Source organism: Akebia trifoliata, unplaced genomic scaffold (genome assembly GCF_017979445.1).
Source record: "Akebia trifoliata isolate Shusen 1 unplaced genomic scaffold, ASM1797944v1 Contig00547, whole genome shotgun sequence".
NCBI lineage: Eukaryota > Viridiplantae > Streptophyta > Magnoliopsida > Ranunculales > Lardizabalaceae > Akebia > Akebia trifoliata.
In genome coordinates, this window is record NW_028237086.1 from 7,252 (window position 1) to 32,953 (window position 25,702).

General features: G+C 34.5%; 1 protein-coding gene across 2 annotated transcripts; it reads left to right on the forward strand.

The window, feature by feature from the left end:
* The first annotated feature begins 19,926 nt into the window (after positions 1-19,926).
* On the forward strand, positions 19,927-25,702 carry LOC147381350 (uncharacterized). 2 transcript variants are annotated; one of them, XR_015174626.1, is made up of 4 exons: positions 19,927-20,156; positions 20,289-20,429; positions 20,964-21,053; positions 22,132-22,271. XR_015174626.1 is itself a non-coding variant. In XM_086430548.1 (3 exons), the coding sequence occupies exons 1-3, from the start codon at positions 19,989-19,991 to the stop codon at positions 22,291-22,293; spliced, it is 471 nt and encodes a 156-aa protein (XP_086286674.1). In that variant the 5' UTR covers positions 19,927-19,988; the 3' UTR covers positions 22,294-25,702. The 2 variants fall into 2 exon arrangements, 1 of the variants encoding a protein (XP_086286674.1); XM_086430548.1 differs by lacking the exon at positions 20,964-21,053 and having other exon boundaries at positions 22,132-25,702.

Sequence of the window (25,702 nt, forward strand, 5' to 3'; positions counted from 1 at the left end):
TTAAGTTGGCCCTTGCTCAGCATTGTGCGTCACCTCTCAACTGGAGATCAAACTGGCTGTTTTTGATTCAGAGAAGTGAGTTGAGGTTTTAGATTATCACCTATACGGTATATCAAACCAAGTCACCACGTATCGAAGGTATATAGGTGTGCTTGGGCAAGGGTGGCTAGATAAAAATGCATTGCACGTAGTAAGCTTAGAGTCTAGAAGCCTTCCTATAGGTCACGACCCGAATTGACTATGGGTGTTCCCGGGTTGCTTTATTCAATCCAACCAACAGGTAGGTGGGCAGACCGATCAAGAATAATCAAACAAAACTCACAATATCGGTCCGACCCAATTGGTAAAATGTACCGATTAATTTGAACCACTTAAACCAGTTGACCCAATGGACAAATGGATCAAACTGATCGATACCAAATCAGTTGGACTAATTGGTTTCACTTTTAAAGATCCAGACCACTTTGTAGAGAAAGATTCGATCTTAGATCAAATTAATTTGTCTGATCAAAGGTTCAATCCCAATCAGGGGTAGACCCGCATCTAACCTTTCTCACTTTCTTGGTCACTATAGACTTATGGTGCATTTGGATTCAATTTTCCGTCAGACTTGGGCTATTTATGTTAAAACTTTAATCATGTGGTTAAGAGTCAAATCTTTAGAGTCAATGGTTAACCTTGGTTTACTTCCAATCGGGTGATAATTGGTCCCAAATGTTTTAAATCCTCATCTGTGTCATTTTGGATCCGTCAAAAGAGTCGTTTAGTCAAAGTACTAATGTCAAATCCAAATAGTCCATCCACTCAGAAAGACATTTTCTCTTTGTAGATAATTGTCCCTAGTTTTCTTTGAGTTTCAATCCAGTTTTCGTAAGTCTTTAAATCCAGTTAGTTGTTTTAGTTACGTTAGTCTTTCTTCAATTTTTAAGTTTTAGTCGAGTTTGTCAATCTATGTTTTTCAATTCCAATAAAATATAGAAACTTCTGATTATCATGCGTGTAATAATGATTTGAGCATAATATCTAAAATGAGAATGACTTAAAGCTCACTAACTCAACTTATAAATATTGGAATTAAAGAGTACACTCAAGAAGTGCAAATTGGTGATACATTATCCTCAGAGAACATGAGAGAATAGTAAACTTACTTGAGAAATTCAACAATATTTCTTGCATGATCTCATAAGGATATATGGATGAATTACACAAAACATAGATCAAGTCAAGAGTGATTTCAAAGTCAAAGATTATCGGTCAAAAATGATATAGCTGAAAGCATCAACAAAGATGCTAAGACTTACAAGTGGATCTACCATGTTTTTCACTCAAGTGAAGAAGTTCTCATTCATAAAAGAATATGAGATTTCTTTTGAAGTTTGGAATAGTTGAACGAGTCAATGTCAAATACAAAGAACTCAGTCTCACTCAACTCCGTAGAAGAAGATTGAAGATTACTCCTTCTCAGAAGAAGACTGAAGAATATTCATTCTCCAAAAGAAAATCTTAGTTGACAGAGTAATCCAGATATCGAATTCCTAAAACTTTGACCAAATTAAGCAGCATTCACAAAATGAGGCCTTCTTTGGTCGAACCATTTTCCTGTCTTACCAAGAAAAAGAAAACCTTCTTTAGCCCCTTGCAGCCTCTAAAAAAATCAAATAGCCTATTTCTTTCTAAACCACACCAACCAACCTTGGGAGGGAATCTTAGTATGAACTACGTTTTGACCTGATCCCAAAAGGAAAAAAGAAATATTTGGGGTACGTAGGCAACCTGAGAAGTTACTTCAGGTCCGGTCATTAAAAGAAAAATGTATTCTCTTAAGGAAAGTGTCATCCAAAAGAAAAATCTACTATTGAAATGTTCAAAAGAAAAGAATGCCAAACTAAGGGCATTAGAAAAAAGAATCAAAGAATTGATAAAAAGAAAAGAATGCCAAACTAGGGGCATTTAGAAAAAAAAATCAAAATAATTGATAGAAAAGAGAGAATATCAAACTAGGGGCATTTTGGGAAGTTGAGCCTTATATCTTTTCTTTCTAAACCATATCCTAAGCCCACCTATTAAGTCCTCCTGAAGGCTAATTGACTTGGTTAAGGTGCAGGGAACTGAGAAGTTGTCGAGTTGGTTATACAAGATCATCAAGAAAAAAAAGAGAAACCTGCTAAGTCGAAAACCTGAAAAGGCGGTTTAGGCAAAATTTAGGGCATAACCATAAAAAAGAAAGCCTGCTAGGTTGAAAACCTGAAAATGCGACCTAGGCAAAAATCAAGGCATCATCAGAAAAAGAAAAACAAAGCCCGCTAGATTGAAAACCTAAAGAGGCGATCTAGGCAAAAATTAGGGCATCATCAAATAGGAGGAAATGTCTTGCTAAGAAGAAAAATTCAGAAGGAAGCTTGTGTAGAAACTGCAGAACCATTCAAGCCACGATATTTGTCTTTTAGCCAAGAGCTCACATCCGACAAAAAAAATATTGAAGTTGAAAAAAATCAGAAGTCATCTTAAACATTGTAGGATCTTCAAAAGTATGTTTACTTGTTCAAGTGTTCGCTAATAGAAGATGTAGAATCATCAATTACTTTGAAGAGGAAGATCTTTTATTCTAATATTTATCAAGATTTTTTAAGTCCAGCTTAAGCATTTTTCAAAAGAAATTCGAAAGAAAATGATCGATTATTTATTGCACATATGATAATCTTAAGAGTCTTAAATTTAAGAGAATGTCAGTTCTTCTATCTGTCATACATCAGAGTTCATATTTTTCAAGCATAATCCATTCTATCAGTCTCGTAGTCAAGTTCCAATTAAAGCCAACCTTGAAACTAGGGGCATTTTTGAAAGTCATTTAATTCAAAAGTTTTGTTCTTAATCACATGATAAAAATGAAAATCTTATTTAAAAGTCCGATGAAGTCAATGATAATTATGAATCCAAATACATGATAAGCTAATAAAGACCCGATCTTTCAAACTTTGAGCTCGATTTTGAATCATAGAATCAATTAATAGGATTGTTTAAGTTCCTATAAACTAAGCCCGAGAAACGTGACTTAGTAAGTTCGAGTCTGATAAATGAGACTCCAATTTTTTGAATCGTAGAATGAATAGGCTTTTTGAAGTGCCTACAAACCTAAGTTCGAGTCCGAGAAACGAGACTCCAACTTTTTGAATCATAGAATGAATAGGCTTTTTGAGTGCCTACAACCTAAGTTCGAGTCTGAGACGAGACTCCAACTTTTTGAATCATAGAATGAATAGGCTTTTTTAAGTGCCTATAAACCTAAGTTCGAGTCCGAGAAATGAGACTCCAACTTGTTGAATCATAGAATGAATAGGCTTTTTGAAGTGCCTACAAACCCAAGTTCGAGTCCGAGAAATGAGACTCCAACTTTTTGAATCATAAAATGAATAGGCTTTTTGAAGTGCCTACAAACCTAAGTTCGAGTCCGAGAAACGAGACTCCAACTTGTTGAATCATAGAATGAATAGGCTTTTTGAAGTGCCTACAAACCCAAGTTCGAGTCCGAGAAACGAGACTCCAACTTTTTGAATCATAGAATGAATAGGCTTTTTAAAGTGCCTACAAACCTAAGTTCGAGTCCGAGAAACGAAACTCCAACTTTTTGAATCATAGAATGAATAGGCTTTTTGAAGCGCCTATAAACCTAAGTTCGAGTCCGAGAAACGAGACTCCAACTTTTTGAATCATAGAATGAATAGACTTTTTGAAGTGCCTATAAATCTAAGTTCGAGTCCGAGAAATGAGACTCCAACTTTTTGAATAATATTTAATAGGATTGTTTAAGTTCCTATAAACCTAAGTTCGAGTCCGAGAAACGAGACTCCAACGTTTTGAATCATAGGCTTTTTGAAGTGCCTACAACCTTAGTTCGAGTCTGAGAAACGAGACTCCAATTTTAATAGGATTGTTTAAGTTCCTGTAAACCTTAGCCAGAGTCTGAGAAACGAGACTCCAGCTTTGTTTGAATCATATTGAATTAATAGGATTTTTTTAAGTTCTTTAGCCTGAGAAGCTTGGCTACAATAGACTCCAGTCCGATAAATGAGACTCAAACTTTTTCGAACTCTAAAGAAGAATTTAAAATAGGATTTAACAAAGTTCTTACAATGTTATACTCCAATTACCTTTGTTAAACCTTGCTATGATTGTTTTCGTTGTATAAGTACATCTCAATTTTGAATCATTATTGTCAGTGAGAGAAGTCTCTAGGACGGCACATTTTTACTCAGTTTCACACAACATCACACCATTGCACACACGTGCACTTTTACATTAGTCAGGGAGAATTTTCTAAAATTCGAGGATCTGACACTGTCAGTGAGAGCTTACACTCAAGGACCTGACAACCTTTTAATTTGGGGAGAGCTTTACCCTCAAGGATCCGAACACTGACGAATTGCTAAATCAGGCTGCAAAATGAACTGTCACTAGCTTTGGCATTCAGATATCGCACTATCTACCAAAATAGATTTGCTATCTAGCTTGCTTCAACCCTCTGCCAAAGAGGGGCATCTGTAGACACCCCATTTTTGCACTCGCCAGATTAATCAAATCGTCAACCCGATCGCAATGATTCCCAATGATGGATATGTATTCAATTGCTTTATTTTGTTACCAGATGTATTTTAGAAATCCGGATGAGGTATCTCGAATTGACAAAACCTTAAAAACCATGTTACGCTAGGAAAATACGACCCCAGAAACATATAAATCATCATCTTGCAGACCAAAAAGAAGTTTCACGATAAAAATCACTAAAAATTGACCAAATTACCAAAATACCCCTAAACTCAAAACAACCCTAGAGCCTACATTACGCTTAGAAAAACTCATTCAAACACATAAAATAATAAATCGAAACCAAATAAATCATTTCACCAATTTTAACAGAATTTGACAAAATTACGAAAATGCCCTCATAAAGTTCACAACCATTTCACATAAAAATTTTCATAAATGACACAAACCAAATTCTCATTGAATTTCTTACGAAAAAACGATTCTAAAACATCCTAGAACATTAAAAACCGACTTGAAACGTGAAAAGTCCTCTACAGGGGCAAAACGGTAATTTCATAATTTTCATAATTAAAAAATTCGAAATTAATAAATAAAATATTAAATAATTAAAGTGAAACATTGATGAAATTAATTTAATATTTTGAACCAAAGAAATCGATCAATCGGGCTCTCAAGCAAAATTGTTGAGGGTTCGTGAGATATTTCTTTAAGGACCCCTCCATTTGGGGGTCCAAAGAATTAAAGATATTAAGAGGGGGGTTCTCCAAAAATTTAAAGTCAATCAAGCAAGACTGAAGTCAAGGTATTAAAGTCAATTAAGTGAGACTGAAGTCAAAATTAAAGTCAATTAAGCAAGACTGAAATCAAGATATTAAAAGTCAATCAATTAAGACTAAAGTCAAAACATTAAAAGTCAATTAAATAAGACCAAAAGTCATAATAGAATTCTAATAAATAATAACTATCTAATAGAGTTCTAACTTAAAAACAATTCTACCTAAAACAATTCTAATTAAAACACAATTCTACCTAAAACAATTTTAACTAAAACACAACCCTAATTAAAAGATCTCTAATTAAACACTAACTCTATCCAAATCAACCCCTAAAAACATCTATAAATAGAGGTGCTCACACCCTATTTTCGTATCAAATCATAAACCCTAAGAGAAGTAGGTCTAGAAGCTCCCCTAGCCCCCCATAAACCCTAGTTTTGGAGCCCCAACTCCTTACCTAACATCCCTCTTTCAATTTAAGTTTAGAAAACACCTAAAATCCCTCCAAAAACACCCCCAAATCCGTAACAAACTTGAAGAGTTCAAATCCAAAAACAAGGAGATACCTTAATCTAGGAGATCCGAAGTCAAATCCGGAGACAGAACGAAGCAAGGGAGTACAGTACAAGGAGCTCTTTTTGTCAGATCTGAGGGAACAAAATCCTTGCTATCGGAAAGGTATGTAATTTTTTTATCTAGGTTTTTAGCAATGTGATATATTTGGGAAGTTAGTAGAGACCGGCTTTGGCCGGGCGGGGTTGGTGCCTAACACCTTCCAACCCCGTAACATGATCCCCGAATTCAGATTTTTTGTGGTAGATTAGTTATTTTTATCCATGTTAGAGTCAGTTTGGTTCCTAGACCACAATAACTAGGTGGCGACTCCCAAACCTCAAGGGTCAAAAGCGGATCAGCGCACTCCGCGGATCGAGGGCGCTTTCACTCCCACGCCATCGTCGTCATCCACTACTACTGCAAGTTGATTTCGTATTCTCTTTCTTTTTTGTTTCCGTGTGTTTGTTTTTCCGTTTGTCTTGTTCAGCTTATTAACGTTGTGTTTGTTTTTGAGTGAACACATTGAATCCTCTAGAACCAAACCTGTTCCAATTCTTGTTCAGTCTGAGGGTGCCTATAATGCAGACATTCAACTTACCAAAAAAAATTACGATGTGTGGTCTTAATTGATGGAGATGTATATTGCTAAACGAGAAAAATTCTCTTACATCATGGGCAAATCCGCTCTAGCTGTTGTGTTGGATAAGGGATATGAAAAATGGTATGTTGAAAATCAGAAGGTAAAACGCTGGCTTCTGATGTCCATGACCCCTGACATCATGAAGCGCTATCCTTGTATACCCATGGCCCGTGAAATCTAGAGTACTCTATCCAAAGCCTTTTATGATAGTAATGATGAGATGCAGGCATACTTTTTTGCATTAGAAAGCCTTCTCAACCAAACAAGGTGCCAAATCACTCTCAATATACTATGAGGAGTTAACAAAAATTTATCAAGAACTCGATCATCGTGATAAAGTGGTCATGAAAGATCATGACGATGTTACAGCATACCGGCAGTCTATTGAACAAACCTGAGTACACATATTTCTTGCTGGATTGGATAAAAGTTTTGATCAATTTCGACGAGAAATTTTACGTCATGAGCTACTCTTAATCTGGAAAAGTGTTATTCCTTAGTCCGTTGTGTGGTCATACGATCTATTACTTTGAATGAGGACATTGAGAAACCTGAAGCTTCCATTATGATTTCCCGCCATATACCAAGTCAGACGTCCCAAGATCGGCCCAAAACCACCAATCCAAAGAATTCCAACAGTTCAGACAAACCTACAAACAAATGCACTCATTGCAATCAAACATGACATTTAAAAAGTCGTCGTTGTGAATTTATTGGATATCCGGATTGGTGGGACCCACAATGGCATCAAAATTCCAAGCGACCGTCCACTGCAGCAGTTGCTCAAACAAAGGAAGATGATATCTTTCCTATGTCATCAACATTACTAACCACTACAAATACTGGAGGTAAGGCCTTCACCACTTCTACACCTATTTTGAATAGTGCATGGATAATTGATTCTAGTGCTACTGATCATATGACATTTGATCTTAGATAAGGTTTGAGCAACTGCTATCATTTCTCTACTAAACACATGTTTATCACTATGGATGTTGTCTTTTATGAAGATACTATGCATTTCTCTGAGTTTGACTTTCAAGGGGAGTATATTGAGTAAATTCAGACTCTTGTATACAACCTTGAAGAAAATGTTGTGGAAGTATCTGATCAAAATATAGGTGATTTGGATCTTAGTAGTCAAAACTTGGATTTAAGGGGTGATACCTTACACAATGACACAATAAGCGTAGAAATGGATGAGTTGGAACCTACTGGTCAAAACTTGGATCAAAGTGAAAATGAGCACCTAGAAAGCTAGGAAACGTCTGAAACCGAGCCTAAGTCTCTCCCAATTGATACACTAAATCAATCATTGTATGAGGATATTCCTTATACAATGCTTGAGTCATCCAGGATACAGTTACCACAACGTCTCAGCAAAGGTATTCCAAAACCTACATATGAACCTCAATTGTCTAGTAAAGTATGATATCCCATGAACCACTATATGTCTATACATCGCTTGTCACAAACAAATTAGTCATTTATTAATCAATTATTTACTGTATCTATACTGTAGACACTCCAATTTGAACGGGCCCTTACTCGAAAGGGCCCAAAAACAGTAATTTTCCAATAAACTTGGCCAACGGGCCTCGAAAGCCCGAAGCATTAAAATTTGACATTTTGATCAAATCAAAACCCCTAAAACCTCCCAACAAGTTAGAGGGCCCACCAAAAGGACTCGTCATGCTCCCATCTACTCCACTCCACTCAAAATATCAATTTTTCAACAAAATTGGCCAACGAGCTTCAAAAACCCAAATCACTAAAAAGTGACATTTTGATCGAACCGAGGCCCCTAAGACCTCTCAATGGTCTAAGGAACCCACCAAGGGGTTTGATCTATCCTCTACTTGCCCAACCTGTAGACACCCCATTTGCACGAACCCATAGGAAAATCCAAATTTTCTCGAATTAATTTCGATTTAGAACTCAAGTTCTTCGACGGACCCACATTGCTATTTTGCATCATTTTCATGCATACATGCATCATCTCATATCATCGCATGCCATACCTTGTCCCTAATCCACCTAAACCTATGTCCATCCTAAGCCCAAACCCAAGTCCATATCCTCCAACCTAATCCAAGTCCATATCCTAAATCCAATTACCCAAATTCATTACCTAGCCCAACCTAAGCCCAAAACCCAATGCCATTCTAAACCCATAACCTAAATCCATTTTCTAGCCCAACATAAGCCCAGACAAAATCCAAACCCAAGCTCAACACCAAGCCCACCCTAAATCCATCCTCTCACCCCTTCATAAGATGATACATGTTGATACCTCATAAGCTTCCAATACCCAATGCATCATCTAATTGGAGGGTCAACTTCCCTTTTGTGAAAACTCAAGAATGCTCTTCTCAAAAAGTCTAGTCAAATCAAAAAGGTTATTTGGTCTTTGGTAATAATCAATAAAGGTGAGGGAACTTCCCATTATACCCTCAAAAGGTGGGAATCTTCAAGTACATACATGGAGTTCTCCTATTGGTTAATTTCAAAATTATACTTCCACCCTTGCTTTATTTGTTATTTACAAATGAACCAAAGTCTACTTTTCACCTACAACTTTACCTTTACACATGTCATCCTCCTATTCACCCTCCCAAATGTGCTTTTGTTTTCCCATTGGTCCATTTCAAAACTACACTTCCACCCTTGCTTTATGAGTTATTTAAAAATAAACCAAGATCTACTTTTTACCCACTACTCCACCTTTACACATGTCACTCCCCCATTCATCCTTCCAAAAGTACTTTTGTTCTCTCACCTCTATTTACTAAAAAACCAAGGATCAAAGCATGCTTTTAGGGTTTCTTCACAAATGTCATCTTTACCCTCATACAAATGAAAAATTCAAAAAGAAATAACCTAAATCTCATGTCCATTTCTTTATTTTTAGGGTTGGACCACTTTATCCCCAAAAGTTCTCCAAAAACTCTATAAATACCTCATTTTCTATGATCAACTCATGCTCTCAAGCCCCCATCTCTCAACCTAAAACTCTACCCAAATTTCTACTCACTCTCTTATATCTAAACTTCAACTCACTCAACCTTCAATCACCTCACTCAACTCTTAAGCTCACTTCTCAAGATCAAGTTCATTCAAAACCACCAAGGACAAGGTAGGGTTTAACATGTAGTCTATCTATTTCAAAGCTTGCATCTTCTTCTTCTAACCTTCTACTTTATTTTATTTTAGAAAGCCTTAGGATGTAGTGCATACCTTCTCCCATCCCCGGTAGATTGGACTAAGGTTCGATCGAAAGGATGGGGTTGAAGCCCTTTTCACCTCAATCTCATGCATCATAGTGTACACAATGCACACACTCACTTATGCATGGCAATGATGAAGAAATGTGTCACCCTCTTGATGAGGTGAAACACTAAGTTTCTAGCCATGCATACATGCATCATGGTTGTGACTTCAAGGGAACTCCATTATAGAGTCTTTCTAAGAGTTCAAACCAACATTCATTTCATAAATTTAATGTGATTATATGGGTCATTCTCTTCTATAGAATGTCCCTAATGTCACATTGAAATTAAAATCCCTTTTTTAGGGAACATTCCACTTAATGCACACACCACTCTTACCATACATTCTCATGCATTTTAATATTTGTTTTCTTGAATTTTTTACAAAATAAAATGGCCAAGCAAGGTAACCACCTTTGGTGGAGAGGATGGGTGCCTAACACCTTCCCCATCCTCTAACCGGACCTCCTTACCTAGATCTTAGGTAGACCGTGCCCTTTCCAACATATGAGAGTCACTACAATGCCATGGAAAAAATGATTTTCAAAATGATCAATTCGGGTGCCCATTCACACCCATTTCAAAAAAGAATGGTGGCGACTCCAAACAATGTAGTATTGAAGTTCATTGTGAACATTTCATGTCTACACAACCCTCATCACTCCGCCTTTGTATCTAAGAATACCCGAATGCTTGATAAAATTCTCCAACAGGCCTAAAAAGCCCGATTTGCCAACACGTGGTATTTTTTATCGAATCAACAATTGCAAAAATCTCAAAAAAATTAAAAAATGTGAGACTTGGGATGCCTACCCCCTCTACTCCCACCGCTTCGCCTCCGAATTCGCAAACAACCTAAGCCCATTCAAAGCCCACAAGCCCTCAACTCTTTCCTAAATTAATTTCTCACCCTACCCCTAACCTAAAAATTGATCCCATATCACCTAAACCCTAAAATCTACCCACCCTCAAAAATCCAATCCAAAACAAATCCTATCCAATCCAAAATAACATATAAACAATCTCCAAAACCCAAGCCCAACAATATAAAGCCCACCAGACATTATCCATACCCAATTCATTATCCAACCCACAACCTTAACCCATTAACCACTACCCATATCAACCAATCATCTTCTCAACATCACAAGATGACACATGTCATCATCCCCTTTCACCTCCCTCATCTAATCACCTACCCCCCATCATCATTCTCCAAACAATTCATTTAACCCACACCATTTCATTCTAAAATCACTTCAACCCATACCTTACCCTAACCTAACCTATCATCATTCTCTAAACCACCCACACCCCAACCCATATCCTACACACCCTAACCTATCATCATTCTCTAACATCATCAACTACCTATCACTTTCCCTTAAAACACTCAAACAAAAATCATCTCAACCCATACCTCACACCATCATCATCAAACTAACCCATACCCTTCTCTCTAATCAACCAACTACCATCACCAATCAACCAATCTCATCATCTCCCCATTTGTCACATGTCTTCATCCCCTCAATTCTCACAAAATCCAACCAACCAACCTCACACACTACCTATCTTCTAAATCTAAACACCTCACCTCTTCAACCAACCTAACACTCATTCTCTAAACAACTCCCTTACACCCCCATCCCCCCATCAACCATCACTCATCTCACCCCACCAAACACTCTACCCAAATGGGATTGGGTAGGATCCAAACCATTTGGATATAAACCTCACCCATTTCCACTCATTACAAAATTACCCTTAAATCCCCTCAAAATTTCATGTCCTTTACCCCCAAAACCAATGTCATTATCCATTCTTCCAACCCTTCACCCCATTATACCCCTAAACACCCTCCAAACATCTATAAATACCATCATTCTCTTCTCAAAAATGGTTACCAATTTCTCAACCATTATCACCAAAAAAAATTTAACCAACCACTATTACCAATTTCTCACAAATTCTCACTACACAAAACTATTACCAATCCCTTCCCCCAAGTCTCATAAAAAATTACTATACCCCACTCATCTCTTTCATCATCTCTTATCAACTCCTTCAAGGACTAAAGAAGAATCTAAGAAGAAGAAGAAGAAGAAGATCGAAGTGTCAAGGTGGGTGCAACAAAAATACCCCCCCTCCTCCCTCCTTCTTTACCCTCTACATCTTCCCTCTTCTATTACCCCCCTCTTCTCTTCATTTTATTTTTAGATGGACTTTGGGTGAATAGTCCTCAAGGCAAAAGTTTATAAGGATCATTTCCATCAATGGAATGATCCTATAATATAGCTGAAAGTAAACCCCTATTTAGGGTACAAATGCACACACGTGGTACCTTATTTTTCATTTTTTTTTAAATCAAAATGATCAAGTTCTTTAAAGTTACTGTCACTTGGCGGGAAGAAAAGGGTGCCTAATACCTTCCCTTTTCTCCAATCGAGCCGCTTACCCCAAATCCCAAGGTTTGATTAGTTCATGTCCAATGCGAGTCACTATATACCAAAAAATGTCATTTTTTGAAAAATGTACATCGGGTGACCATTCACACCCACTTACAACATGAATGGTGGCGACTCCAATCCTTAGTAGATGTGGTCATCGTAATGACGAAGTCCATGTATCTACATATACCTAATAGTGTGTAGAAAGCCTTAACTAATCCAAGATGGAAAGCCACAATGAATAAAGAGATGACTTCCTTGCAGAAGAACCAAACTTGGGAGCTCGTTGATCGTCCCACAAGAAAAAAAAAACTGTTGGTTTTTTATTTTTCCTTTGTTGACTTATTCTCGAACCTCAACTTGGTGAATATGGTTCTTTTTTATTTATTTCTTTTTTACAATTCTTGGATAGGAATGGCTCAACAAGTCAAGTCAAATGAATTTGATTTGATATGGGGAATGCTAATGTCTATGGTTTCATAGGGACATCGACAATCTTACATTCCTTCAATTTTTCATAAATATTAAAATTTTGAATTGTTTTGAAGTGACACAACCACAGGAATGACACAATGACGTGGTGGCATAACCGTAGATGCTTTTTCGCGGGATATAAGTAAAAAAAAGCATCTACAATTACATGTGCACCACTACGCTATTTGTGTCACCCATGTGTCCCCGTTTGTGTCACTCCAGCATTAGTGTAAAACTATTTATATACCAAAATACTCTTATCGTTTTAACTAAAAGATTATAATAAAAGATAATAATAAATGTATTTCATGGGTATTTTTCAAATAACTAAAATTGTAGAGGATGCTGACGTCCCCATGAAACGATAGACGTTAGCATTCCTTTTTTTGTCTAGGATTGACTTGGTTGGTTCGAACCAAAGTAATACGGTTTCAAAATACAAGAAATGGGTCTTCTGTTTCCGATTTTAGACAATTCTTGATTTTCATCATAAGAGGTTTTTTCCCCTTTTACATATTACAAGATAGATCGGATTCTAGAGTTGAATTATTGGCGAGAATCAGATTCTAGAATCCAAGCCAAAGGCTTTGGATCAAATCTATTATACAACGTTGTCTTCCAGATATAGGCCATTGGATTTCAAGATGGGGTCATCCATCAATGATTTAAATTTGTACAATTCTATCCCCCCCCCAAAGGAGGAAATTTTGTAATGATCTAAAACATGGATTAATGTAAACTTGGCCTTAAGTTTTGGAGTTTGGTTCGGGTTCTAGAATCTAATTCTTTCCCACAATCTTCAAAATCTGATGTTGTGTTCTCTTTAGATTATAAAAAAAGGATTCTTCGATAATCAAAATAAAAATAAAAAATAAAAAAATCGGGTAAACTTAGAGATGTAGCAAAACCACTTTCTAGTGATCAATCCAAACCTCACTCATTATAAATTATAATCATTATTATTTTTTTATTTAATTCAGGAAGAAATCGAGATTGAAGCTAAGGTATTGGGACAGAAGGGAAAGCTAGCTTCAGTAATAGTTGAAGTTAGAAGGAAAGAGAGTGGAGAGATGATTGCTTTAGGAAAGTAATGAATGGCATTAACCAGAGAAAACCATCAAGTAAGCTTTGAATCAAATTAAATGGATTTTTATATCTTTTTTTAGCATATTTTTCTTGTTCAATTGTCGATTTTCTATCAAATTGTGGTTTAATAATAATAAAACCAAACAATGGGGATTATTTTATTATTATTATTATTATTATTATTTTGGAGGAATCACAATATTCTCATTTGTATCAACAATATATATTGTGGCCATTGTTTTCAAATATCATCCGAGACAGAGATGATTTGGGCGAGTCATCTCACTATTATTTATGAATGAACAAGATGAGATGTCCCCATCGAAATCTTATTCTTCTCCTTTGTTTCTTTATCTTCATTTTCTTCTTTCTTGTTCTTTTATGGTTACGATAGTGGCTACCATTGTAAAATGCATGATTAAAAAAAACATATATATTTCATGGGGACGGTTCATGGGACAACAATTGTGACAACATCTATGACAACTGTTTTTTATAAACCACTTTTGATGAGGTTAGAAGTTTTGGAATGGGCTGATTTTTTGGTGAGGATGATCTCTATCTCTATGGTGAGGAGATCATCCTCACCAAAAATCAGCTCATTCGAAACTTCTAACCCCAATTTACAAGTTGAAGAATTGTGGACCATCAATTTTTTGTAAATACTTTTGATGGGTTTAAAAGTTTCGGAATGAGCTAATTTTTTTTTTTTGTGAGAATGATCTCTATGGTGAGGAGATCATCCTTACAAAAAAATTCAGCCCATTCCGAAACTCCTAACCACATCAAAAGTGATTTACAAAAAACCGTTGTCATAAATATTGTCACAATTATTATCCCTTGAACTACCCCATATTTCATATATTTGAAGCCGACAATCATGAAATATGCATTAAGGGAATCTAGGAGCATAGTAACCAAGTTTGGATTCGACAATTATTCAACTTGGGTATGTTCAATTAATTTGGAAAAATTCACGAAATTTTTGAAAAAAAAAAAAACACTAGCGCAAAAAAATCAAATGGCACCTATAATTTCAAAAAAAAAAAAAAAATCAACTATTTGTCTTTAAATAATTGATGACTATTTTAGAATAAACACTGGAATTTTTTGGATAATCACTAATTTTTTCAAGAGACTCCCTTTTCAAAAAAAAAATTGGCAAAATTTTTTCTAGTGTATTGTGACTATGACTTCGACATTGTGAAGTTAGGATCCATACGTACTTTCCTCACTATATCAATTTGTGTACCATGAACTCTCATCACTAAACAAAATCCTCACAAACCTTTGTTAAGTGAGGTGAACAATAGAACAAAATCACATCTTGATTTTAGTTTTGTTGAAGTATGGTTCAAAATCAATTAGGCTTGCTCTAAGTATGTGTGTTTTTTGGTTGGTCCAAGGTAATTTGGGCTTGTAACTTATGTAAGTAGCCCACTTATGTGGTGCTTTTAAAAGAGATTTTATTTTCTTTTGTTGTAAGAAGTTTAACTTCAAAAGATGAGAGGTTGAGATGTTTGGGAAGATTGAGATCTAAAAAAAGGTGAAGCTAAGTGATAGAGGTGTGTTTCCTTGTATCGAGTTGCCCCATTTTCTTCATAGTGAAATCGAGTTCCAATACTCATATCTTTGTGGACGTAACCTTTGGATGAACTACGTAAAATCTCGTGTTGTGAGTATTGTGTTCTTACTCTTTCTTTGTGTAATTATTTCTCTTCTTTGTATTTGCTACTATCAGTTGGGTTATCTTTCATTGCCATTATCAAATAAGGTCTTGGAATGTGTGACATACAAGGTGTTTGGTGAAATACCCAATAGGTATTTGATCAAATTACTAAGTGAGTTTCACAGAGGTGTTTACATACACAACAAGTAGTATCAGAGCCTAGGTTATGTAGGAAGTTCGTAATGGCGGAAAAAGGTACAACGATAATCGAAAGTTCCGATGAGGTAAAGTTTGAGGTGAAACATTTTGATGGAAAATCAAATTTTACATTGTGGCAAAGAAAAATGATGACTATTCTTATCCAACAAAGGTTTCATAATTGCATTCGAGGCATTGAAGCAAAGTTTGGAAGCGTTTCTAATGAGACATATAAGGAGTTGGATTTGAAGGTTATTAATTCTATTGAGTTGCATGTTTTCAATGTACAATATCATAGAAGAAAAGATTGAAAAGGGAATATGGGATAAGCTTGAGAAGCTTTATATGGGAAAGACTTTGTCTAACAAATTATTCCTTAAGGACCAATTCTACAGTTTAAGGATAAAAGAAGGATATCATGGAGCATTTGAACAGGTTCAATCAGTATTTTAGTGATTTGTTGAAGGTAGAAGGGAAGTTTGAATAAGAAGACAAAGTATTATTTTTGTTGAGATCACTTTCTAATTCCTTCAAATGTTTTCGGATGACTCTCATATTTGATAAGGAGACTTTCAAGTTTCAAGAGGTGATTCAAAACCTTATCTCTCATGTGACCATGAACAAGTCAAGTAAGAAGGATGCTCAATGTGAAGGACTCAGTGGAGGTGTTACAAACACATTGAGATTTCAACATTTTCAAGGGTTGAATTTTTTCTTCAAGGTGGAGATTGTTGAAGTATGACTCAAAATCCATTAGGCTGGATCAAGTATGTGTGTTTTTTTAGGTAATTTGGGCTTGTAACTTATGTAAGTTGCCCACTTATATGGTGCTTCTAAAAAGGATTTTGTTTTTTTTTTTTTTTTTGTAAAAAGTCTAACTTCAAGTCTAAGTCTTTTCAAGAAAAAAAAGTAGAGAATAAAAAAACCCAAGAGATGAGAGGTTGAGAGGTTTGGAAAGATTGAGATCTAAAAGAATGTAAAGCTAAGTGATAGAGGTGTGTTTCCTTATATCAAGTTGTCTCATTTCTTCATAGTAAAATTGAGCTCTAACGCTCATACATCCGTGGACGTAGCATTTGGGTGAGCCATGTAAAATCTCATGTTGTGGGTATTGTGTTCTTACTCTTTCTTTGTGTGGTTGTTTATTTTTTTTGCATTTGCTACTATTAGTTTGGTCATCCTTTATTGTCATTATCAAGCAAGGTCTTGGAAGATGTGGCATACAAGGTGTTTGATGAAATACTCAATAGGTATTTGATCAAATTACTAAGTGAGCTTTACAAAGGTGCACACATACACAATAAGTTGTTCAAGCTCTATTATATCATGTCAAGTTTATAAGATTCTAAAATTTGAAAAAAAAATAAAAAAATAAAAAAATTGGGTTTCAAAATTTCAGTTTTCCAATTTGTAGGAACAACGCCATTAACCGTCTCCCTTTTATTCTTTTTAATATTATTGAAGATAGTCCTTCATGAGTCACAATTGTCAAAGTATCCAAAATTTTAAGTTGAATGAATCTTGTTCCACCATTCAATTTTGTCAATTGCTAAAGAAAATTTTCTAATTTCATACATTTCCCTTTTATTAACTAATCAATTACTCTAAAAGACTGATCTATTGGAGAGAGTTACGGGACTTAATTAGGGTATGACCTTAGTGACCCAATCATTCTGTTAGGGGTGTTGCTCCTGCTCTCAAATCTCACTCCAATGTTTTCAGAATAAATCTTTTTCCAATCCCTACTCTTAATATATAGGAATCGGCTCTCAAAATATTGAAACCCACTTGCATAAAAATCTAATTTCATATATCATATTAAATGGGGTTTTTTTTTTTTTTTTTCTTAAATATCTATTAGTCGGGTATGTCCTCAAAAGTAAATATTATAATGAATCATTGTCGAGTATTACAATTAGAGACCACAATATTATAATGATTACAAAAATTAAAATATTAATATAATTATAGAATGAATTTGAATCCTTCAAAATAAAAGAAGGTTTAATTATTAAAACATATACTGATTATTTAATTTCTAATAATTATATTGAAGAAGAATTGTTTGTTGTAACTAATTGGAGGTGGTGAGTAACATAGTAACAATAGTGATATAGTCAAGCTATATGAATAATATATTTTTTTTATAAATCCAACCAAGCAATGGATGTAGGGTGCATGAAAATATAACAATTATAGATCATGATGGAGTCAAGTATAGAGTTTACTAGTAAAGCGTGTTTATTTTATTGAAAATTATAAATTTTAAATTGTAAAAGAGGTTTTTTTGGAAGAGAAACTATGTAGTGATGGATTAATTACAGCAAATGAAGCTACAATAGTAACTCAACAATGCTTTGGAGGCGCTCTACACCTTAAGAAATTCTTTAACTTGGCGCTTTTGCGCTCTGGCTCATAGTTTGAAATTCAATGTATGGCACAAAATCATTATGGGATTAATTTGAGTATGATTTGGCATCTACATTTAGTTGTTCGCTTAAAATTTGGAAGAACGGCAAAAATGTGATACTAGAACGGTTCAAATATAATTTGACTTTAATACTCTAGAGAACTTACAAAAATTCGTGTATATACATATTAAAATTTTCATAGAACTCATATCCAAATATTAGAAAGCTCCCCCTATCTTTTTAAGATTTATTACTTTTATTACTTATTCTTCAAAATTACCATCAATACCCTTCATCTTTGAACTAATCCTTGGTAAATTAATAACATATTATACTATTATGCAAGTGTATCAAACACTCAAGCCTCATTACAAATCAATAACGCTTGGGTGTAAATTACACATAAATTACACACACACGCGCGTGCGCGCGCGCGCGCGCACACACACACACACACACACATATATATATATATATATTATATATATATATATATATATGTAATTTTTTTTCTTATGATTAATCATACTATTTACACAAATCTTTATTGAGTTACCAAGACTTGTGTTCAAAAAATCTGAGAGAAGAGAGAAATGTAAAAGGAATGAAAGGGCTAAATGTTGATTGATAATCTTAACATTTAATAACAAACAATATTAGTGATTGTCTATTGATGAAACCTTTAAGTGTAAGGAATATTATCATGTGATATTGAGATAGAATTTTTTTATTATAAAAATATAGGTTAATTTGTGTTTTTAACCCTCTTTATAGAAAGTATTTTTGATTTGTTTAGTTTGGGAAAAAAATTAGTCGTTAATGATTTGAAAAGGTTCAAAGAGCCACGAATTTTTAATAAGAGTTGAATTGTATGGAAGTTTTAATCGTTTTGTGTATCATTTGAAAAATTCGCATACAATTATCAAATTATACTAAATATACTCTGGTCATTAAGACTAAGAGTATGACACACTTGAGAGTGGACGAAAATATACACTTTACAATCTCCCTCACCCATAAATTTGTGAATATAATTCACAAATTTTACTAAGTACAGAATCTTATATCTTTTTCTTCAAGATACTCAAGGAAAAAAGATATACGGTTTTATGCACTTGCCACGTCAATCACATATGTTTTTTCGAATCATTTATCATGAGAGTTTCTATTGGCATCACAGCTTTTACTTATTACACCCTAATTTCTTAAATTATTTATCACCTCAAATTAAAATATCAAAACATATTCTTCAAATTTTACAAAGGTTTGGCTCAAATTATAACATTATAATTTTTAAAAAAACATTATAACACTCATTGAAACAATTTAAGTAGTTGTTTACAATTAATCTTATATAAAATTTTAAACCCAAAAATAACATAAATAAAATAAAATTGAGAGAGTTTCAATAGGCACCCCAATTTTTACTTATTTTCAACCAATCACTTATTTTCTTTATTTTTAATTGGGGTAATAAGTAAAAGTTGGGGTGCTAATAAAAATTTTCTCAGTTTATTAGTCTTTATTATTAAATGTATTTCCATATGGTGTGTTGAATATGCAAAATTCAAAGTTTGATATATTGTTCATTTTAATTTTCACTTTTAATTCATCACTTTTAATTCATAGATACACCAACAAATTCATTGATTAAAAGTGATGAATTCACTAAAAAAACATGTTTTGGGAAGTAAAATGAAAAGTGTATCGAATCGGAATTTGGAGATAAGTTGTGCCCCTTGTGGGAAAAATACTTTACTTATTCTCAGCCATTTATTTATTTTTAATTGGCGTGTAATAAGTAGAGTTGGGGTGCGAATATCACCTCTCTTTTCATATGTGATGTTGAGAGAGAGAGAGAGAGAAGAAAACTAGTTTTCCATAAATAAATTAAAAAAAGAGGGGTAGAGCGACGATGGGAGAGAGTCATATAGATATTGAGAAAGCCAAGAAATGGTTGGAAGATTTCAGCCGTGGTCGTACTGGTCACCAGATCGAAGCCCTAACTCATCAAGGGCTCAAGATCGTACTCGCCAAGAGAGGTTTGATCAAGTGCAACTTCGTCGTACCAAAAGAAGTAGCAGTAAGATCTTTTCCCCCCTGCTTCATCATCATCATCATCATCATCCAATTTTACTTTTTTATTTTCTTTAATTTAATTAATCTGTGTTTTTTTTTTCTTAGGTATTTTGTGTAATTTTATTATATTTTGCAGGATAAAAATGGAAATTGGCATACAGGAGCAATAGCTACTCTGATCGACAACACAGGGGCATCAGCGATAGCGGCTTCGGTAGGGAGTATCTATGTATCCGTTGATTTCAACATTTCTTACTTTTCAACGGCTAAGATTGACGTATGGCTCTCAATCCCATTATATCTCATATATTTCAGTTAATATATATATTTTTTAAATTCGTGATTAAATCTGCAAAATTGGAGGATTTTTTGGTAGGGTGACACAGGATTTACTGTAATTCTCACAATTCTGACGTGGACAAGCATACATAACCATAGATGATTTGTACTCGTATCCCGAAGAAACACATCTATGGTTATGTTCACATCCCACGTCGGGTTTGTGAGAATCGCAGTAAAATGCGCTGTGTCATTCCAGCATTTTCCAAACCGAAATTTGGATTAAAAAAAAAAAAGTAACGCTGAGGTGACATTGGGATTCTGCGATTCTCACATTTCTGAAGTGGAGGTGCGCACATAACAGATGCTTTTTAATAGTATCTCGCAACACATTTATGACTGTCACATCAACACAGTACATTGATAATTATTTGAAAATTTCTGATTTTTTCCTTTACTGGCTTATTCCTGAAGCTCGACTTGGTGAATATGATTCTTTTTTATTTATTTCTTTTTTATGATTCTTGGATAGGAATGGCTCGACAAGTGCCTTGTTCAAGTTGAATGAATTTAGTTTAATATGGGGAATGCTAATGTCTATGGCTTCATGGGGACATCGATGGTAAATACCTTCAATTTTTTCATAAATATTAAAATTTTGAATCATGTTGGAGTGACACAAAGGGGGACACAGGGATAACACAATGACGTCATGGCGGGCACATAACCGTAGATGCTTTTCTGTGAAATATAAGTAAAAAAGCATCTACGGTTACATGTCCACCACATCATTTGTGTCGCCCATGTGTCCCTGTTTGTGTCAATCGAGCATTAGCGTAAAACTTTCAATGGCATTTTTGTAAAAGTATTTATATACCAAAATACTCTTATTTTTTCACTAAAGATAATAATAAATGTATTTCATGAGTATTTTTCAAATAACTAAAATTGCGGAGGATGTTAACATCCCCATGAAACAATAGACGTTAGCATTCCTTTTATGTCTAGGATTGACTTGGTTGGTTCGAACCAGAGTCATCCGGTTTTCAAAAATACAAGAAATGGATCTTCTATTTCCGATTTTAGAGAAATCCTGATTTTCATCGTAAGAGGTTTTTTCCCCTTTTACATATTACATGATAGATCGGATTCTAGAGTTGAATTATTCGCAAAAATCAGATTCTAGAATCCAAGCCAAAGGCTTTGGAATTTGTTATACCACGATGTCATCCAGATATAGGCCATTGGATTTCAAGATGGTGTCATCCATCAATGGTTTAAATTTGTACAATTCTATCCCCCCAAAAGGAGGAAATTTTGTAACACTTAGATGATCCAAAACATGGATTAATGTAAACTCGGCCAAATCAAATTTATTCCCAAAACCAGACCGATGCGGATCAGACTTAACTATGCTCATTACAAATTTTTGAATATCCTTGGGGAGTTATATAGTAAGAGCGTCAAAGTTTCTTAAGTTTTGGCATTTGGTTCGGGTTCTAGAATCTGATTCTTTCCCACAATCTTCAAAATCTGATGTTGTGTTCTCTTTATAGATTATATAAAAAAAAATTCTTCGATAATCAAAAAAAAAAAAAAAAAAAAATCGGGTAAAGTTAGAGATGTAGCAAAATCACTTTCTAGTGATCAATTGAAACCTAACTCATTATAATCGTTATTTTTTATTTTATTTAATTCAGGAAGAAATCGAGATTGAAGCTAAGGTATTGGGACAGCAGGGAAAGCTAGCTTCAGTAATGGTAGAAGTTAGAAGGAAAGAGAGTGGAGAGATGATTGCTTTAGGAAAGCAATGGATGACATCAACCAGGATTAACAAGAGAAAACCATCAAGTAAGCTTTGAATCAAATTAAATAGATTTTTATAGCTTATTTTTCTTGTTCAATTGTCAATTTTCTATCAAATTGTGGTTTAATGATAAAAGAACCAAACAATGGGGATTTTTTTTTTTTTTGTGAGGAATCACAATATCCTCATTTGTAGTTACAATTGTGGCCATTGTTTTCAAATATCATTCAAGACAGAGATAATTCGGGCGAGTCATCTCACTATTGTTCGTGACAAGATGAGATGTCCCCACCGAGATCTTACTCTTCTCCTTTGTTTCTTTATTTTCATTTTCTTCTTTCTTGTTCTTTTATGGTTATGATAGTGACTCCCATTCTAAAATGCATGATTTTAAAAAATATATATATTTCATGGGGATGGTTCATGGGACAACAATTGTGACAACATCTATGACAATTGTTTTTTGTAAATCACTTTTGATGGGGTTAGAAGCTTTGGAATATCCTCACAAAAAATCATCTCACTCCGAAACTTCTAACCCCAATTTATAAGTTGAATAATTGTGGACCGTTAATTTTTTGTAAATCACTTTTGATGGAATTAGAAGTTTCGGAATGAGCTGATTTTTGTGAGGATGATATCTATGGTGAGGAGATCATTCTCACAAAAAAAAATCTGCCTATTTTGAAACTTCTAAACCCATCAAAAGTGGTTTACAAAAAATCGTTGTCATAGATGTTGTCACACTTATTATCCTTTGAACCTCCCCATATTTCATATATTTGAAGTCGACAATCATGAAATGTACATTAAGGGAATCTAGGAGCATAGTAACCAAGTTTGGATTCAGCAATTATTCAGCATGGGATGTTCAATTAATTTGGAAAAATTCACGAACATTTTGAAAAAAAAAAAAAAAAACATGGGAGAGAATTTCTAGTGGGAAAAAAAATCAAATGGGACCTATAATTTCAAAAAATCAACAATTTGTCTTTAAATAATTGATGACTATTTTAAGAATAAACACTAGTTTTTTTTTTCGATAATCACTAATATTTTCAAGAAACTCCCTTTCGACGATTTTTTTGGCAAATTTTTGTCCAATATTGTGACTATGACTTTGACATTCTGAATCAAGGATCCATACATACTTTCGTCACTATATGAATTTTTGTACCAAGAACTCTCATCACTAAACAAAATCCTCACAAACCTTTGTTAAGCGAGGTGAACAACATAACAAACTCATATCTTGATTTTAGTTGTGTTGAAGTATGGCTCCAAATCAATTAAGCCAGGTCCAAGTATGCGTGTTTTTTGGTCGGTCCAAGCTAATTTGGGCTTGTAACTTATGTAAGTGATTCACTTATGTGGTGCTTCTAAAAGAGATCTTTTTTTATGAATGATTTTTCAAAAAAGGTTTGGGTTTACTTTATGAATGAAAAATCCGATGTCTTTACCAAGTTTGTGGAGTGGAAGTCCGAGGTAGAAAATCAAGTACTTGAAAAAACAACAATGGGGATGAAGACAAAGATGGCAAGTTCTTGAAGTTTTGCAAAAAAGATGCATCACAAGACATTTCATCATGACGAAAAATATTCAACAAAATGGCGTGGTCAAGATGATGAATAGAAGTCTTATGAAAAGTAAGAGATGCATGAGACTACATACAAGGTTGCCTGAATCATTTTGGGTTAAATCAGTAAACTATGCTTGCTATTTAGTTAATCGATCACCTACTAAGCTACTTGAATTTTAATGTGCCAGAGAGGTATGATCGAGTAAAGAAATAGATTACTCTACATTGAAGGTGTTTGGATGCAAGGCATATGTTCTCATTCCTAGTGATGAGAGAAACAAATTGTAATCAAAGTCACTCAAGTGTATATTCCTCGAATTCGATAAGGGATTAAAGCTTTGAGATTTGGTAAACAAGAAAAAAATCCTTAGTAGAGATGTGGTCTTTGATGAAGGTTTCATGGAAAATGAAGAATTCAAGAAAGATGATGGTGAGAAGTCGGTTGTTGGTGACAATGTAGTTGCTACTTCAATTCCTATTAGTACGGAGAATAATATAATGGAAGAACTTGAAATTCAATTTGAGGGTGGTAGCACATCCGGTAGGAAAGAACAACAAAAAGAGAGGATTTATGATAAGTCTTCTAGCATAACACAAGGAAGGCCAAGAAGAACCATCATACCACCGCAAAGATATGGATAGGAAGATGAAATGCACTTTACACTTGTGGCAAGTGAGGGAAATCTCACTAAACTGGTTACAATGGACAAGTTTGAGCATTGCTTAAACTTGTTTAATCTCATTGCTTGTTGAGATTGGAAGGTACCTCCTCACTTGAGGTGCATGGAGATGAGTGATTTCACATCAAGGTGGAGGTGTTATAAACACATTGAGGTTCCAAGACTTCCAAGGGTTGAAGAGTTTTTTTGTCAAGATAGAAATTGTTAAAGCATGGTTCAAAATCAATTAGGTCTGATCCAAGTATATGTGTTTTTTGGTCGGTCGAAGGTAAGTTGGGCTTGTAACTTATATAAGTAGATCACTTATGTGATGTTTCTAAAAGGGATTTTGTTTTCTTTGTTTTAAAAAGTCTAACTTTAAGTCTAAGTCTTTTCAAGAGAAGCGAGTAGAGAAAGAAAGAAACTCAAAAGAGGAGAGGTTGAAAGATTTGGGAAGATTGAGATCTAGAAGAATGTGAAGTTAAGTAATAGATATGCGTTTCTTTGTATCGAGTTGCCCCATTTTCTTCATAGTAAAATCGAGCTCCAACGGTCATACCTCCATGGACGTAATTTTTGGATGAACCATGTAAAATCTCATGTTGTGGGTATTGTGTTCGTATTCTTTCTGTGTGTGGTTTATCTTCTTTGCATTTGTTACTATTAGTTGGGTATCCTTCATTGTCATTATCAAATAAATTCTTGGAAGGTGTGGCATACAAGGTGTTTAGTGAAATACTCAATAGGTGTTTGATCGAATTACTAAATGAGCTTCACAAAGGTGTTCACATACACAATAAGGTGTTCAAGCTCTATTATGTTCTATTTCAAGTTTATAAGATTCTGAAATTTGAAGAAAAAAAATTGGATTTTCAAAATTTCAATTTTTCAATTTGTAGGAACAACACCATTAACCATCTCCCCTTTAGTCGCTTAGTGTTGTTGAAGATAATCCCTCACGAGTCACAACTTTCATCAAAGTGTCCAATGTTGTTCCTCCATTCAATTTTGTCAATTATTAAGAAAATTTTCTAATTTCATACATTTCCCTTTTATTAATCAACCAACTACTCTAAAAAACCGATCTATTGGAGAGAGTCATGGGACTAAACTGGGGTATGACCTTAGTGACTCAATCCTTTATTAGGGGTGTCGCTTCCGCTCCCAAACCTCATTCTGACGCTTTCAGAATAAATCTTTCTCTAATCCCTGCTCTCAATATATAG